We start from the raw sequence: 18,246 nt of genomic DNA on the forward strand, positions 1-18,246 counted from the left end.
CTGAAGAAATTCCCTCACACTTGATAAAACTCCTTGGTGGAGGTAATACATTTTCACTTGCACACAAACACATGTAATAACACAATCGTACGTAAAATATATAGTTCAGAAATAGTCATAGCAATCACGAGCGCCGGTATATTATTTAAGCTAACTAGTGCGAAATGGAATCTTGGTGGCGATAGTACGTTTACTTTTTAAACAGCACTTTAAATGAAAAATATTTTTTTAAATCATTGTAATCATTATTAGTATACAGTATTGAATTGTAACAAAACGTAATCAAAGCGTTAACAAGTTGTGGTTTTATGTAGTCCTGCTGACAAACGCTAATGAAATACCCTTTCCTTGGTGGAGGTAATCCATCAGAAACTTGACATGAAATGGCTAACAGTGGAAATTGTCTCCCCCATGAGGCAGTAAGAGGCAATTACAACAGCCCAAAATTATGAATTATTCATTTCTCTGTCCTTAAATTAAAAAATAAATGAACACAACTTAAAAACGTATTTTTTAAAATGAACATGACTATGTGTTGCCACTTTTCACTGGTTTTCGAAAGCCTTGTTAAAGTTGAGTAAAGACAATTTATTTCATGTTTTATTACCTTCTCAACAAATCACTTTACAGATCGTTTTTTAGACTTTTACAGAACATAAACTAACACTTACAAGGCGAGCGTTGAAAAAGAATACATTCGAAATTAAACTCAACTCTTTTTTTTTTTAAGCAATTTGTGTTAGTAACAATAAATATAATTGTTGGTCACTGATTGGCTGGGAGTAGTCACATGACTCATGGCATCCATTATAAAAGAGTTCCTGTTGGCTCAACATGACTCATTTCATGATTTACTCACTTTTCGCTAAGTTTATGATCAAAATAAATGCAACAAAATGTTTTGGATCACCAATTAATTTTTAAAAAATGTTGAAAAAATATATCAAATATTATTTAACATTAAAATATGTTTTGTGGATAACATTTTATGATATATTTAACAACACTACTCTGAAACGTTTGGAGCAATGAGAACTCGCAGACGGACTTCATTTGGCCATCTTTAACAGGGAGCTGAACTTTTTTTATTTTTTTTTATTTCCAAGGACATTCACATCAATGCATTTCTGTGACTCCTCCATTGCTCTTTATACAGTTTTTTTAAAAACTGCATTAACCAATTTTGGGTTACTAATTGTAAACCCAATTACTTAATGTGTTATTTAACCGAGAAAGTTGGCTCAAAAAAAATAATAATTGGGGGGTCAAACTAACCTAAATGTCGGTTGGTCCTTTTTTGATCTAGTAATTGGGTTCAAATTGACTATTTTTAAAGTGCACTCTGCCTTACTGATGTCAAAGCTCAGCCCCCCCACTACCCCCCCCCCCCCCCGCCCGAGAACATCCTGTTACAATTTTGCCAGACTTTTTGTGAGTAGTGTATGATGAATATTAACATGTTCATCGTATTTAATAAACACACACGCACATTCAGAGCCATCCGTTGGCGGCGAAGTCTCGTCGGAGTTGTTGCGTCTGGTCCTGGTCGAGCGGCCGGAGAGGCGAACGACAGACGCCGCCGTGGAAGCCGAACCACTCCATGGCCTGCTTGAGGGCGGGCACGCCCAGCTTCCTGGTTACCTAGCAACACACACGGGAGCAAGTCAGAAGTAAAATTACAAGAAATTAATTGCAATTTTTGGTCATCATTCCTCCAGTTATTTTTTTAAAATACATATTTTATATAGACCCACACAAAATTAATAAAATAGGAGTATAAATAAAACTGGGCCAGATAAATAAGTTACAAGTGATTTTACCGCAGGTTCGCCACTAGAGGTCTCCCAAACAACAAACAGAACATTCAGCAGTCCAATGAGCCCTTCCTTACCAGGCAAGGTCAATTTAACCATATAAAAACCATAGAGGATTATGTTGACAGACATTTTAAATTGTTTATACAATATCTATCATTGAATTGCACAGCTGTAAGTCGATACCAAGTCACAGTCGAGTCTTTCATAAATCCAAATTGCCAACCTAAGTCTGAATCAAGTCACGTGACTCAACTCCCACATCTCTGCCTAGCAACAAATGAAGTAATTCAATCGTTTTTTCACAACATGATGGTATGTAGTAGTGTGTTCTTACGGCAGCGTTGGGTTCGATAAGTCGCTGCTGCAGCTCTCGGGCTTCTTCCCACCGACCCGACATGCACAAACGCTCCAATTCACACAGCGGCTCACCCAGAATGTTCGCCAGGGCACAAACTCCGCCCACCGCGCCTGAAACATGACCAATCACAACATTTGGAACTTTAGGCATTCTTAATGTGGCGAGAAACGAAGGAAAATGTGTGAAGCGTGTGCATAAAAAACAAGCACTGGATGTTTTTGAGCTTGCTAGCATGCTAACATCTTAGCAAATGAACATTTTGATTTTTCCCACCATAAACACCTTTTTGAAAGCGTGCCTTAAATCGCTGTTACAGCATGGGAGACATTTACCCAAATAAAACCAAGGCCGGCTAAAAAAAAAAAAAAGACTAAATAATAATAAATTAGCCGAGGAATAAGTATGCGTCTTATTGTATTCGTAACTTGATTTGGGGTTTCACTTAACTTGTTAGTTAGTTGAAAATCATATAGTATGGTTACCATCATTACTAAGCCTATAATTTACTCCCAGTTGCTAATACTAACATTCTAAATGCTAACAAAAGATGTAGTTAGTTACTATCCACGGCAGCAGGTAGGACGTAGCTTAACCAGCTCGGCTACAGTATGTGCTGCCAGTTACTGGTGATGCTAGCAGGCTATATATTATCATGAGGCCCAGTAGCCTTCTGCAGTGAAAACTTAGCCAGCAGCTAAGCAGACAGTCACTACCAAGCATAGCAAGCAAAGCTAACGGGGCTAGCTCGCAATGTGCTTCCAGTGGCTCACGCTAAATGGCTAAATACTAACATAAGACCAGCAAGTCAACCAACAAGGCTAGCTATCGTAGGTGCTCCTTAACTGCTACGCTAGCGTTTATTGACTTACCGACACAGTAGGCAGCCATAAGGAATCCCGCCGAGCCCGCCAGAACCTGGAAGTCCCGATCTTTGGTTTTGTGGACTATAAGGCCGATCCTGGTGATCTGCACAGGAGAAACAGGTTGAGGAAACAAAATGGCTTCCAAACAAAATGGCCGACAAGTATATTTCACCCCCTCGCCCCCCAATCGTTTTTTTTCTGGATGCTCGCTGCCACTGTGACGTCAAAACATGAAGGTTAATTCCTCAAATTGCACTTTTATCGGGATCCGTGTAGCGAGTCGTTTGTCTAAACTTGGTCAGTAGAGGGTGCCACAGGACAACCAAACGTGTTGACAAACGTCTTCCATTGGACGTCTGGGATCACATGACAACTTTCCCAAGAGGCAGGAATCAACATCAAAGGTGGCTCATGAATAATTAATGAGTTGCCTGTATTTCTTTTAATTGTCTTTAGCCCAGTAGAACCGAGGCCGTCAAAGGACTCCACAGGGAATGAGCTCCGCCTCCCGAGCACATATTTTTAGCGAGCGGCTGTCAGTCAGGCGTCACACGATTGGTCGCTCTGTCAGCTCCTCATAGAAGATGACAACATTTTTAGGACCTTAATACACAGTTCAAACTGACTAAAAGACTAACTAGTTCCCTGACTGACTGACTAATTGATTAACCAACAAACTGATTGACTAACTAACCAAATAAATACTTACCTAAATGACTAACTAATGCACCAACTGATTGACTGGCTAAATAATATACTATTATAATATACTGCCAACAGACTTCATGACTAAGTAACTGCCTGACTTACTGACTGACTACGAAACTGTCTGGCCAACCAATTGACTGACTCACTGGCTGTCCGATTTACTGACTAACTTACCAACTGACTAAGTGAATGGCTGATTAACTGACTCACAGACTAGCCACTACCAAACTGACCAGCTGACTAACTGCCCATCATAATAACCAACCACTGACTTACTAACGAACGAACCAACTATCTCACTGCCCGACTGAATGACATACAAACCAGTTGATTGGCTGCCTAACTAACTAACTAGCGACTAGCTCACCGACTGATAACCTGTCTGAATCACCGAGTAACTAACTGATAGACTACCTCACTGACTAAACAAGAAACTGATTACAAAAACTAACCAACTCGTTGACTGACTAAGCAAGTAACTGATTGACTGTCTAATTGACTAACCAACTGACCTACTGATAGACTAAAAACCTACAAACTCAATTGACAAACTAACTGAGTGACAAATAAGAAAAGCTCGCCTCCCACCAGCATTTAGGTAATAAGTTATTTGAGTTGTCAGATTTGTCATCGGACTTTTTGACAGTGGGAAAAATTCTTCCTGCAACCCGTCTGGCGACCTCTCACCTTTTGCTGCGCCAGTTCCCGCCTACGAGCGAGACGGCGGCGGCGGAGTGGGCGAGGGGCCGCGGGGGCTCGGGGTCGAGCGGTGTCGTCTCCCTCCCAAATCGCGAATCCAGTCAGACGCCGCCCACACAGCCTGAGCTCTTTTTTCTCGCAGCGACCAATATTTTCATTTTCTTGTTTTTGCTATTTTCAACTTTTTACTTCTGATTTGGAAAACTTCTTCCCTTGACGGCACACACGTGACTCATGAATGCTGCATGTTGAGAGATGACATTTCATCTTATGTAGCTTAGTCACTTTTGCCCCTTTTTCAGTTTTCCTTTACAGCGTTCCCTCGCTATAACGCGGTTCACTTTTCGCGCTCTTGCTGTATGGCGGGATTTTTTGTGCGTGCAATTTTGCATGCATCGTTTACAGTAATGTTCCTATTTTATCAAATTGATGAAGGTAAAGAGAGAAATGTGAGAAAATGTAAATGCCCCGATGAGAAATGTGTATAAACTGTGTGGTGAGGGGTTTTAGAGCCTTAAAACATTTATAAGAAAAGTAATTTTTTTTTATTTTTATTTTACTATTTTTTGGAACCTCACCCCAGCAAAAAACGAGGGAACACTATTTTATTTTTTATATTTACAATTATCCTGACAGTATACAGGTTCCATCCGTCTTCTACTTCCCCACTGTCTTACATTCAGTCACTCCTACTCACTTTCTCACTAATTCTTTCATATTTCATTCTCACGATCCCTCTCACTCCCTCTACCTCACTTGCTCACTCATTCACTCCCACACTCACTCCTTCTTTACTACTTCTACTATCCCACTCTCAATTTCACTCCGCCCCACCCTCACTCTTCCTTCTACTCACTCGCTCACTCACTCCCACACTGACTCTCCTGCTCGCTTGCTCCCGCACTCCCTCTCACTCTCTCACACTCTTTACTCCCACTTGCTTGAATTATCTCGCTCACTCTCGCACTCACTCACATAATCTCTCTTACTTCTACTACCTCACTCTCTCAACCTCACTCACTCTCCACCTAAGAGACTCACTCTCTCCCCCCACACTCACTCTCTTCCACTCTCTCACTCTTGCTCTTACTCGTTCACTCTCACACGTACTCCCACGGCTGTGTAAAAGAAGCGCTCCTCACATCTCCGCCGCTGTCCTTGAGTCCCGCAATGTTCGGATGTTGGGACAGACGCACGACGGCATCCAGAGGCAGTTCCAGGCCCGTGTTGGCCGGGACGCTGTACAGGATCACTGGAACCGTGCTGCCGTCTGCCACCTGCAGGGGAGACAAAGGGACAAAGTCAATCAGGGGTGGGGTTTAGATTAACATGAGTTGTGGGATATTTGGTAGAATAATTTATCCTTTTTTGCTCTCATTGTTAAGTTAAAATATATATATATATTTTTTTGTATTGATTTATCGCATAAAATAATTGAATAATGAAATCCAAATATATTTGTATGGTACAAAACTGCAAATACATGTTAACTTTTTCTTTTTATAATAATATGACAACACAATAAAAAAAAAAAGTTAAAAAAAATATTTGTCAAAAAAGAATAGTTATAGCCAGCCTTTCACATTTTGTTATGAAGTGTGCTGACGCCATCTAGCAGTAAAGTGCCTGAACACAACACAAAGCAAAAAAAAAAAAACGTCCCATTGTCGACTCATAACTGGAAAAACTGGTAAGAGTTACTGAGAAATGAAGGGAGCACTGAATGTTTTGTGGTTTTAGTGTCTGACCTTAGTGAAGTGCTGGACCAGAGCGTGAGCGTCCATCTTGCCTTTGTAGAAGCAGGGCGTCACCACCAGGACGGCGTCAGCACCGGCTTCCGACATTTTGGCCGTGAGCTCCAACGTGGCTCTCGTAGCTAAACGACAACATCACAACACATTTCAAGTACTTACACTCAGCTATAGTGAAGTACAAATAAAGTTGATCCCCACGATTCGCGGAGAACAGGCACCGGGTTATTATTATTTTTATTGTTGTTGTTATTTAACCCCCCTCTATTTTTTTATTTTCAAAATTATGATTAAACACTAATATGCTTTTACAAAAATATGTGTTTAAATATTGGCAAAAAAATCTTCAATAGATAAATGAACAGATAATTACGTTAATTTTTTTTTAAATAAAGCTCTGTTAAAAGAGGTGTTGATTCAACTCCTCTGTTTTAAAGGGCGGAAACTGACATATACTTAAATACAAAAGTAAAAACTTATATTTACTGTTAGTTATAGAAAAAACTGTGAGCCCCCCACATATTGACTGTTCAGCAATCACTGATTTGTCCTTTTTTTTTTAATTTTATTAAACCCATTAGCCATTATTTGCTGAGAAACTCTACTGCTCTGACACCACGTTGTGGCATCTCTGAGCCAAAGAACCAGGTTGAAGAAAGGGCAGTGCAACTTCATTTAGTCAGTCCATAAACTTGTCTAATAGAAAAAGTGCTTGGCCGCCATCGTGTGGCATTTATAGGCAATTAAAAAAAACACTTGGGATAGGCTTCAAGTTATACTCAACTATTTTTGTCCCATGGCTCGGTCCCTGTTCCACATAATTAGTCCGGGGAGACTGTAACCGTTAGAAAGCAAAACGTTTTTGTGTAATATGTTGTATGTGACCCCCTTACTCTATAAACACAGTATTTTGCCACGAGCTCCCTTTTCAGTACATCCATCCATTTTCCGAACTGCTTATCCATACGAGAGTTTTTGTGAAGAAATATTTGCCCATTGATCCGTCGGGTCATTGACAAACACGAACACGCGCGCACACACACTAACGCACACTCGCAGCCGGACCCGGCGATGAGCAGCTTGTCGGCGGGCATCGAGCGTCGAACCCTCTTCACCACCTCCACGCGCTCCTCTTCCGTCAGGTAAGGGTACTCGCCATTGGAGCCCTGCACAACCAGACCTGCACAAACGCAAAACAGGCAACAAAACACTTTCTGTAAAAGTATGTAAAATACTTAAGTTGAAAACATCAAATGTAAAGACAAATAACCTGAAAATGGTAACAAAAAGAACATTAAAGTGTTTTTAAAAAGAAAGAAAGAAAGACAGCATGAAGGTGTTTTTTCTTTACACAGCATAAAAAGGGTACTAAAAAATACAAACATAAAATTGTAAAGCAAGAAAAGAACATCAAAGTGTAAAGTGTTTTTTTTTAAACATTAAATAGTTAAGAAAAAACATTAAATTGGTAAAAAATATAAAGACAATTACAAGTAAAAAATAATAATAATAGTAATTGAACTGAAATATTTAATAAAACGTGCATACACTTTTTACCCAAGATGAAACTATACATTTCAAATTATTCAATACAACAGCAAGTTCTTACCTTTCACATTTCTTGTTTTTTCTTTGCATATACATGTTCATTATACTTTAGTAATAAAATTCGACATTTTATATACGCCATTTTAAACGTGACCTTACAACTTCCGCTGCTACCGGAAGTGCCGCAGCGCTCTTTTTTTTTATTTTTTCAAATATATATATATATATTTATTTTTTTTTGAAAAAATATATAAGCGCTGGAAATCTCATTCACGATTATGAACGTTTGTTGTTATGATGCTTCATTCTCTTCGCCTAACCTTTAAATGGAATCTTGGCGTACAAGTGGAGGTTGTGCTCTAACTTGTCCACTTCCGCTGCTACCGGAAGTGCCGCAGCGCTCTTTTCTTTTTTTCAAATATATATATATATATATTTACGATGGAAATCTCATTCACGATTATGAACGTTTGTTGTTATGATGCTTCATTCTCTTCGCCTGACCTTTAAATGGAATCTTGGCGTACAAGTGGAGGTTGTGCTCCAACTTGTCCACTTCCGCTGCTACCGGAAGTGCCGCAGCGCTCTTTTTTTTTCTTTTTTCAAATATATATATATATATATATTTGAAAAAAGATATAAGCGCTGGAAATCTCATTCACGATTATGAACGTTTGTTGTTATGATGCTTCATTCTCTTCGCCTGACCTTTAAATGGAATCTTGGCGTACTTGCGGAGGTTGTGCTCCAACTTGTCGTAGTCGACGTCCTCCCGCTCCGTGAAGGGGGTCGCGATGGGAGGGTACACGCCGCTCAGGTCGAGCCGGACGCCGGCCGAGCTCAGGCCGCGGGCCCGGTTCAGTCCGGACGTCCGGCCTTGGTCGAGGCGTGCTATTGTCAGCCAGCGGGACGACATCATCCGGGCCCCGGAACTCAACATGACACCGGCGTACTACTACTACCACCACTACTTGCACTACTACTTTTTCTACTGCTGCTGCTGCTGCTGCTACTACTAACGACCGTAGTCCTTGTTCTCCTTCTTGGTGTATTTGGACTGTGGTTCTAGTCAGTTAATGGCTGAGCCGCCTGGTTAAATATTGACGACGGTTCGTGCTTTTTGGCTCGTTCGGTGCCTCAAATGTTGACTTGAGCTGGTTGACTTTTTTTTCTTCACATTTTAAGTTGGCAAGAAACGTGACACGCCCACGTGATACATTAGCGTCCCCAAGTCCCCGACATGACGAACATAAAAACAGGGTAAACAAAAAAAATATATATATATATTAAGGGGCCTAATATTTAAAAACATTGGGGTGGGGTGGGGGGAGGGGGGGGTCAAATTACAGCCCCCCCCCCCCCCCCGCCCCCACATGAATATATTTCAAAAAACTGATAAAACTCGTTTTCCATATTAAAAAAAAAGGGTGAAAATTACGTGAAACAAAAATAATATATAGTGAGGGGGGATCCACGATATGGTGAATTCGCAGGTGCTGAACCGCGAGTATACTTGTGTTTCCTTGACTTTGCTGCCATCTAGTGGTTAATTGTGTTTATCACAACTTGGGCTCGCAGAAGAAGCCCACCATCAAGTGGACGGACGATATTGTTACAGAATTGCTACGTTTAAACTAAACAAAGAACGATTCCGTATTTTGCATCAGTGTTTCCCGTGCAACCAGGAGCACATCGCAGAAAATAATTGAGAAGAACTGCTAGGAGATGAAATAAAATGATTTTCATGTAATAATCACTTTTACGTTCTACTTTTGGAGAACATGAACGTTTCATGAGGTTCAAAATCTGTTGAATGGCCATTCAAAATGATGGCTGATTTTGATTAATTTTCAATACTTGCTTTATTTATTTGTTACTTTTGTAAGTTTCAAGTGATTTCAGTGACCACCATTGTGGGTTTGTCAACAGTTTTGACCACGTGTGTATAAGGGACAAGACCCCCCAAAAAAGGCTCGCAACCACTGTTTTACCCGGGGGCCGGGACGGTTGGCAACAGCCCCACCATGGGCGGGATTACAGGAACAAATAACTTTTTCTTTTTTTTTGTGGCAAGGCTGGGCTTTCTGTACTTGTTCAAATATACCTTTCGACCAAGTAGGCTACACTGTCAGCATATTTGTACTTGTTAAGAAGTAGGTGTAGTAAAGATAAAAAAAAATATTTACAAAAAAAATGACGGAACAATCTCTCTATACCTGATTTAGGGGTGCTGGCACTCCCCAAAAAGAAGATGGTTTACTACCTGGATGGTTCGCAAGAATCATCTTGATCATCATTTTCATCATCTTCATCAGAGTCAGGCTGATCTTGCCTGCCTGCGCATTTCACCCGGTAAAGCTATATAACACATTTCTTCAAAGACCGTATTTCAAATGGACAGTGCGGAAAAAATGCGCAAACATACATTGATTGTGATTCAATTGCTGTGGTTTGGTCCGTCAGAGAATAGGTAGCATTGTTTTCCAAAGTAAAAGGTGCTTACTGCTTGTAAATGGAAGATGAAAAATGGAGAGAGCAATGCAAACAAAGTGCAAAAGTACTATTTAGCAGTAGTCGTGTGTCGCCAAAGAGACTAATTGATCGAGTGCCAGTTTAAATAAGTGCTGGTTGACTTTGTCCGCCGTCACAATGTTGTCTTGCATTGCACGCAGATGTCCTGCCTTTCCTCATTTTTCCAGCATTCTGCGCACATAATGGGCCCCTTATTCTACCAATAATTCCAGACATCTGAGCATTTCTGATATTTTTGCAATACTGTGCATCGCAATGCAATTGTTGTTGTTTTTTTTGCATGGTGAAAACAAACGACGTACTTTATTGGATTATATTTTGCCCGTGACTGCTGACTAGCATACAAACCAAGCAGATTGCCGTCAAACGACATTTCATCACGTTTTGAAATTAAGATCATCCTCGCTATAATCAAATTCAAACGATCCAAAAGCCAATGGCTTTCAATGAGCGCGGAGTATCGTTTCACCGACTTGTGACGTCACAAGTCAAAATGGTGGCCTTATGCCGCATTCGAGGAGGGTTTGAAGTCGGATATATCCAAATTGAAGTGTCCCATTCCGCCCTCAAAAGCGTTTTAGACAAATGTAAACAACAAAGATGTCTGTTTCTAATAAACTGTTTGTTGTTCTGATTAACGTAGTCATTCCCAATGACGTTGTGTCTCTTGTATTTATATTTGCCTCGAACGCTTTGAGGCCGGAACTGACACAATCGGAGTGGGATCGTTCCGATTACCCACTTTCCTTGAATGCGGCATTTTTTTTCACGGTGAACGGGACGCTTTACTGTCGTCGTAATTAGATTTGTAATGATCGTTTTGATTTGAAAATGTGATCAAATGTTGTTTGACTACTATATTAACAATATATGTCTGGCTTGTATGCTAGTCACAGGCAATACGCCGTGGAAATGAAACATTGGTATTGTTGAAATATCAGAAATGCCCGGATGTTCTGATTCTGAATTGCCATTAAGCAAACCTCTAAAATGGGCTAAATAACATTTTTCTATACCCTTCTTTGAGACGCAACATAATTTAAGCTTCAATTGACGAGGCCAATCCTGATGACATTCGAATTCCGCATTCAACGATTATGTTTGTTACGACCAGATCTGCGAGGCGAACGAGAAGTAACACAAACCAATCGCGGAAGCCGGAGACCGCAGCCAATCAGGAACGAGCGCGAAACCAGGTGCATCTTTTGATGGGTTGCTGCCAGCGCCTTTGGCGGTCCCGGCGCCTTTGGAGGTCCCGGCTCTTCCTGGTCTTGCTGGCGGCGGCCTTGGCTCTCTACTACGTCCGCTTTGCAGCAGCTTCTCTCCTGCAGGCCAACTGCCCCCCCGTGTCGCCGCTGCTGGGTGAGGAAAGGCCGTGTCAACTGTCGCGCGCCATGCCAACTTTCTTTTCCTTTCCGCGCACGCGCAGTTGGGCCTCGGCCCGCCAGTCTCTCCATCCCGCCTGCGACTTTGGAGGAGATCGGCAACAGGAGCGCGTCGGTGTCACCGGGCGGACTCTACCGTCCGCCGGGCTGCCAACCTCCGCACCACGTTGCCATCGTGGTATCGTACCGGAAGCGGCTGACACACCTCCGTGCGCTCCTCGACCACCTGCACCCGTTCCTGCAGCGGCAACAGCTCCACTACGGAATCTACCTGGTGGAGCAGGTGAGAAGAAGTCATCATTCTTTCTTGTTTGGACGAAGGAAAAGCCAGTTGGAAAGATTTAACACTTCAAGTGATTTTGGGACCCGTTAAATCAAATATTGTATTTTACTTATTAAAAGAAAATCCAGGGACGGCGCTACACGGGGCCTAGGGGATGTTATAGCCCCCTCTGAAATTTTGATTAACCCCAGTTAAGCCCACCCAGCATTTTATTTGATATTTTAAGATGTACACTCCACCAAAATATAAACGCAACACTTTTATTTTTGCTCCCATTTTTTATGACAACAAAAATAGACAATATCACCATTTCTCTCAAATATTCTTCACAAACCAGTCTAAATATGTTATATTGAACACTTCTCTTTTGCCGAGATAATCCACCCCACCTCACAATGCTCAGAATGTAAGTTTTGTTTTAAGGGGGGGTTCAGGGGACTGATTTTCCGAGTCCCCAGCAAGGTTTTTTTAGTTAACGAAAAATTACGTTAATGAAATAACACAAAAAATAAAATTCTTTTTAACTCATTCACTGCCATTGACGGTTATAGACGTCAAAAATTCATTTGAGCTATTTCTATTAGTTTAACATTTTCCCACTTTTGTTAGCAAGAGTATCAAAACCTAGAATTTTTTTATTGTACATTTAGAACAGATATAACATTTGTGATTAATTGTGAGTTAACTAGTGAACTCATGCGATTAATTACAATTAAAAAATTTAATCGTCTGATGGCCCTAATTTTTAGTCATCTTTTCTTTTCTTTTAAATCGCGTCAGGCGATTGTAATTAATCACATGACTTCAATAGTTAACACATTATTAATCACAAATTTAATATGTTCTAAATGTACAATATTTTTTTCTAGGATTTCATACTCTTGTTAATAAAAGTGGAAAAATTGCTAAACTAATAGAATTTTTGACGTCTATAGCCGTCAATGGCAGTGAATGAGTTAAAAAACGAAAACTAACTGAAACTACATTTCATGTTTACAAAACGAACTAATACTAACTATAATTATATACTCTTTCCATTTTACCATGGTGTTTATTAAATATTGCGCACAAGTAATACACACACACACACAAAAACGCACACTAACACTGAAACTAACTGTAACTAAACTAAAACAAAGCATTTTCTAAATAACTAAAACTAATTAAATCTAACATAACCACCCAGAAAATGAACTAAATAAATAAATAAAAAACTCAAAACGAAATAAAAATGAACTAAAATGAAAATTCCAAAACTATAATAACCCTGGCTTCTCAGAACTATTTGAGAGAAATGGTGATATTGTGTATGTGGAAGAAGTTTTACGTCTTTGAGTTCATCTCATAAAAAAAAAATGAGAGCAAAAATAAAAGTGTTGCCTTTCTATTTCTGTTGAGTATATTTACAAAATATTTTCTCAACCTCCCTGTGAGATGCGATGAGGTTCATAATGGGTGAGGCAACCAATATGAATCCGAAATGTGTTTTTTAACGCTTCCTCGTAAAATATCCAACGCGCAATTTCTTCCGTCTCTCAGTGGGGGAACGGGACCTTCAACAAAGGCAGACTGTATAACGCGGGCGCGCGAGAAGCTCTCCGAGACGAAAACTGGAGCTGCGTCATCTTCCACGACGTGGACCTGCTGCCCGAGGACGACCGCAATACCTACGCCTGCAACAAAGACAGCCCCATGCACATGTCTGTGGCCATTGACAAGTTTGCGTACAGGTAGACGCACGCCCGCCACCAATATCAAGATGGCCGCTTGAGATCAAAAGTGCGTCAACCGTTTTTCCCGTAACTGGAATAAGGTTGGGAACATAAATAGTTCAAATTGAAAATGTACACTTGGAAGAGTAAAATATTTTGTTGTACAAAGATTTATTTTTTTTAGTCCACTTTTGGATATCAGTAGTGGCATAGCTCAGGTGGTAGAGTGGCCGTCTCCCAAGCTGAAGGTCGTGAGTTCGTTCCTCAAACAACTATTTTTTTTTTTTTTAAATGTACTCAAAAAATATTCTTCTAAAATGTACTTAGAATTTCAGAGTGAAAAAGACTTTACTAGGTTTTTGTCATGGGATAGGCCAATCCTCTCGTACACAGTAAGAATACTTTGAGTCAAATTTACTCTGAATATTTTACTCTCCCTCAGTGTAAATTTGACTCTGTTTAGAGTCGGACCAAAATGTACTCTACAAATGTTACTGTGTAGCCACCAATAAGGCAACGTGTACAACACATGAAAGAAGAAGGTCAGCCAATTTTAGGCCGCCACTTCCTGCTTGTGTCGCCCTCCTAGGCTGTACTATCAAGGAGCTTTTGGCGGCGTTGTTGCTGTGACTCCAGACCAGTTCAGGAAGATGAACGGCTTCTCGAACCAGTTTTGGGGCTGGGGCCAAGAGGATGATAATTTCTGGCAAAGGTAAAAAAATAATAATAATAATATTCTGATGAGGCTCTGGAGATTATTTTAAATTCTTAACTCATTCACTGCCATTGACTGCTACAGACGTCAAAACTTCGTTTCAACAATTTTTCCCACTTTTGTTAACAAAAGTATAAAAACCTAGATTTTTTTGTATTAGAACAGATATAAAATGTGTGATTAATCGTGAGTTAACTCATGAAGTCATGCAATTAATTACGATTAAAAATTGTAATCGCCCGACGTCCCTAATAAATAAATAAAAATCTTTAAAAAAAATTATTGTTAAAAATTAAAACGATTTTTTTTTAAAGAAAAGGTTATTAAATTAGGGGCATCAGACGATTAAAAATTGTCATCGTAATTAATCGCATGACTTCACTAATTAACTCACGATTAATCGCAAATTGTATATCTGTTCTAAATGTACAAAAAAAATCTAAGTTTTCATACTCTTGTTAACAAAAATGGAAAAAAAATGTTGAACTAATAAAAATAGTTCAAATCATTTTTTTACGTCTATAGCTGTCAATGGCAGTGCATGAATTAAAAACGTTTAAAAAAAAAAGTTATCCCAGTTTTATTTACTCTCTGTTGCTATAACCTTCAGCCAACTTTAGCCACAGGCGCAAAGATGGACGAAGAGGAACTATAGGCGGTTTTACTTGACGCTCGTTGGAGAAATCTCAAGTAGTTTGTGCACTTTAAAATAGGCAAATTCAAAGTACGTCTTTGGCGTATCATCTCAGAGCAAACTACATCCCACGGGGCCTCGCATGGCAACCCTTCTGAAGTGCTCGTGGGCAAAACTAAACCTGGAAGCGAGAAGTTCGGAGTATTGTTCCTAGAAGAAAAAAAATAATAATTTAATCCTTTTGTCTAACAGTTGTATTTTACAGAATTCAAGGATCAAAGAAAGCGATTAGAAAAGTCTTTGATTCTGAAAATACTTTTTAATAGATCATTGGACATCAATTCCAAGATTTTACTCACTTTACAAGCTTTGTAGAAAAAAAATGCGATTAATTACAACAAATTGTGCAATTAATTCGTTTTTTTTTGTTTACCCAAAAACTTGGGTCCAATGAATAACACGCCAAACAGCATCATTTTTAGGATGTTCAAAATTGTTGTTGTTTAGTACAAAAAAAACAACTCAATTTATTGTCTTGTTTTGTCGGTTATTCATTTGACCTCACTTTTTGGGTTAAATGAACAACCCTATTTTAGATTATTATTAGATTACTGTTTGTAGCGTATAATACAAAAGTATAGTTTTTTTTTTTTTTAAATGTGAAATTTGCCAAATTGTGACTTATGAGGTTTCGGCCCAACGCCAGCGATATGTATTAGTATATATTGTATACAAATGGGCCAACATTCCTAATAAAAATAATAATAATAATGAAGAAATATTTTTTTTGTTTCGTAGCGCACGTCTGACTTTTGCAACAAAACAAACTGCATAAAAATGGCTTAAAACTCAGCAAGTTATGATTCATTCAAGTGTGCTTATGTCAAAGTCTGAATCGCAATAAATGAAGTGGAGGGGCGGGACCACTGTGGGTTCAAGATGGCGGCCGCTGTGTTACATAGGATATCTTGTGGTTTGCCCTCACCTCGCTCTCTGTGCAGACTTCCTGTTGGGATCACATGCGGTCCAATCCAACTGTGAAGTGAGGAGCAGGCGAGCGCTGGCAAAAAGATGACCTGTCAATATTGATCAGGCAAGCGAATAAAACGATAAAGCCGACGGTCGACGCACTCCACACCGTATTTGCGCAAATGTCGTGCTACCTTGGGGATTTTCCTTTTTTTTTTCTCTTTGACCCAGGACACATGATGTCCATGATTTAAAAAAATATTTTTTTAATGTGGACTCGTCAGACAACAGCACACTTTTCCACTTTGCGTCAGTCCAGAGCAGCCAGCTGCTTTCACTTTAACTCATTCACTGCCATTGACGGTTATAGACGTCAAATATTCATTGTAACTGTTTATATTAGTTAAAAAAAAATTCCCATTTTTGTTAACAAGAGTATTTTTTTAATTTATTGTACATTTAGAACAGATATAAAATGTGTGATTTATCGTGAGTTAACTCGTGAAGTCATGCAATTAATTCCGATTAAAAATTGTAATCGCCTGACGCTCCAAATTTTTAATAATATTTTATTTTCTTTAATCGCAGCAGGCGATTACATTTTTTATTTGTAATTAATCGTAATAGTTAACTCACGATTAATCATAAATTTTATATCTGTTCTAAATTTAAAATTTAAAAAATCTAGGTTTTCATACTCTTGTTACCAAAAGTGGAAAAAATGTAAAACTAATTGAAATAGTTCAAATGAATTTTTGACGTCAATAGCCGTCAATGGCAGTGAATGAGTTAAATTGTAGAGTTCCTCAACTTTGTGCAACTTTTTGCAGGCATCAAATTCAGAATGAAAGAATATTTGAAAAAAAGGGGCGGGGGGGGGGGACAGCAGTAACAGTCATCACATTAAATAACAACTTCACTGGAACAACCTGACCGATAGCGCAACGAAATGAACAAGAAAGCAAACATGGAGGCAGCTGGGGACAAAGTCCACCGTAGTCCGAAAACGTCGACAGTTCTTCTGGCACTTGGCAAAGAAAAAGCATTCACATCTTTGAATAAGAAGAAAGCTGCCATAACATTACAATACGCAGTTTTGTACATTTATGCGCTTCCTGCCCAGCAGCTCCCGAATCAGAACTCAACAAATCGATCCGTACATGAGAGCGAGAGCACACTGACCGACCGATTGCGCAAGACTGACCTTGACCTTCTGCTCGTTTCTCTTGCCGCACAAGCAGAGTGTTTCTGGCCGGCATGGAGCCGGTGCGCCCCCCGGAGGCCATCGCTCGTTACAAAATGATCAAGCATGAGAGAGACCCGGGCAACGAACGTAACTCGCGCAAGTAAGCAAGCCTGGCTGTCGTTCAGCATCCCGATTGACCTTTGACATCAAACTGATTTGAACTTTCTAGCGTTGCGCTCCTCAAAAGGACCAAACTGGACTGGGGCTGTGACGGCCTCAATTCTGTGACTCACAAGCTCCTGTCCAAAAAGCGAGAACATCTTTACACTCACCTCATGGTGGACGTTGGAGAAAAGCCTGGTAGTAACTCCAGGAAAAAAAATGGCGACAACTCCACCTGTGTAGCATAAATTTTTGAAGATGACAGGACCATCTTGTTATTGCTTTATTGTATTGTTTTGTTTCCAGAGGTGCCAAATCCAGGTCCAGAAAGTAAAAATCCTGCCACAGTTTGTCTTTAGCCTCAGGTGCTAGTTAGCTAGCTCGCTAGCTAGCACCCATGGTGCTCGTTTACCTGCTAGGGAGCTAGCTAGCTAGCACTAGGGGCTAAAGCTAAACTGTGGCAGGGTTTTTACTTTCTGGACTTGGATTTGCCACCTCTGTTTGTTTCCCAATTGTGCTGGTCTCAAATGAATTATAATTGAATTGGAAATCCATTAAAAAAATAAAATAAAATAAAATCAAGCGTTTGGCCTGATCATGTTTTTCTTTTTCATGCTCGCAAACAGCTTTTTGTGTCACCATCAAGTTTGGAACATGTTCAAAGTTTCTCTGCGAGCATAAAAATGGTTTGCGAGGTTTCGTTCAAGACTGCTAAACGTCTTTGCAACGTTTAGCAGTCTTGAACGAAACCTGGCTAAAATAGCGACACTGGCTAAATGCACACACGCTGGGGCTGAAGGCTGAATACAAAACATTGAAGAATGTGGACACATTTGGAATGATTCTGAATGACATGGAATGAGTTCAAAGTTGAATTTGGAGTGGTTTTAATCAGTCAATACATATGGGGGGATTTTGGTATGT

General features: G+C 39.8%; 2 protein-coding genes and 1 long non-coding RNA gene across 7 annotated transcripts; 1 reads left to right on the forward strand and 2 right to left on the reverse strand.

Moving 5' to 3' along the window:
- Nucleotides 1–578: 578 nt before the first annotated feature.
- Nucleotides 579–8,912, reverse strand: hoga1 (4-hydroxy-2-oxoglutarate aldolase 1). Its single transcript, XM_086083783.1, has 7 exons — nucleotides 8,453–8,912; nucleotides 7,248–7,376; nucleotides 6,194–6,321; nucleotides 5,588–5,722; nucleotides 3,045–3,141; nucleotides 2,152–2,285; nucleotides 579–1,641 (listed from the first exon to the last, which is right to left on the reverse strand). Exons 1-7 carry the CDS (start codon nucleotides 8,682–8,684, stop codon nucleotides 1,492–1,494), a joined length of 1,005 nt encoding a protein of 334 aa, XP_085939909.1. The 5' UTR covers nucleotides 8,685–8,912; the 3' UTR covers nucleotides 579–1,491.
- Nucleotides 8,913–9,831: 919 nt separating this feature from the next.
- Nucleotides 9,832–17,659, forward strand: LOC147169225 (beta-1,4-galactosyltransferase 3-like). Of its 5 annotated transcripts, XR_015095857.1 has the most exons (8): nucleotides 9,832–10,096; nucleotides 11,391–11,638; nucleotides 11,706–11,944; nucleotides 13,484–13,674; nucleotides 14,246–14,368; nucleotides 16,007–16,098; nucleotides 17,216–17,320; nucleotides 17,390–17,418. XR_015095857.1 is itself a non-coding variant. In XM_086083644.1 (7 exons), the coding sequence occupies exons 2-7, from the start codon at nucleotides 11,485–11,487 to the stop codon at nucleotides 17,568–17,570; spliced, it is 996 nt and encodes a 331-aa protein (XP_085939770.1). In that variant the 5' UTR covers nucleotides 9,832–10,096; nucleotides 11,391–11,484; the 3' UTR covers nucleotides 17,571–17,659. The 5 variants fall into 5 exon arrangements, 3 of the variants coding, with proteins under 3 accessions (XP_085939770.1, XP_085939772.1, XP_085939773.1); XR_015095858.1 differs by lacking the exon at nucleotides 17,390–17,418 and having other exon boundaries at nucleotides 17,216–17,329; XM_086083644.1 differs by lacking the exon at nucleotides 16,007–16,098 and having other exon boundaries at nucleotides 17,213–17,320; nucleotides 17,390–17,659.
- LOC147169226 (uncharacterized) lies at nucleotides 10,113–17,541 on the reverse strand. The gene is made up of 3 exons (XR_015095859.1): nucleotides 17,493–17,541; nucleotides 15,991–16,065; nucleotides 10,113–11,932 (listed from the first exon to the last, which is right to left on the reverse strand). It is a non-coding gene; the product is annotated as an uncharacterized LOC147169226 (long non-coding RNA).
- Nucleotides 17,660–18,246: the final 587 nt, after the last annotated feature.

The sequence above is a fragment of the Leptonotus elevatus genome, chromosome 8 (assembly GCF_054856555.1).
Source record: "Leptonotus elevatus isolate MCC_2025b chromosome 8, RoL_Lele_1.0, whole genome shotgun sequence".
NCBI classification, from domain to species: domain Eukaryota; kingdom Metazoa; phylum Chordata; class Actinopteri; order Syngnathiformes; family Syngnathidae; genus Leptonotus; species Leptonotus elevatus.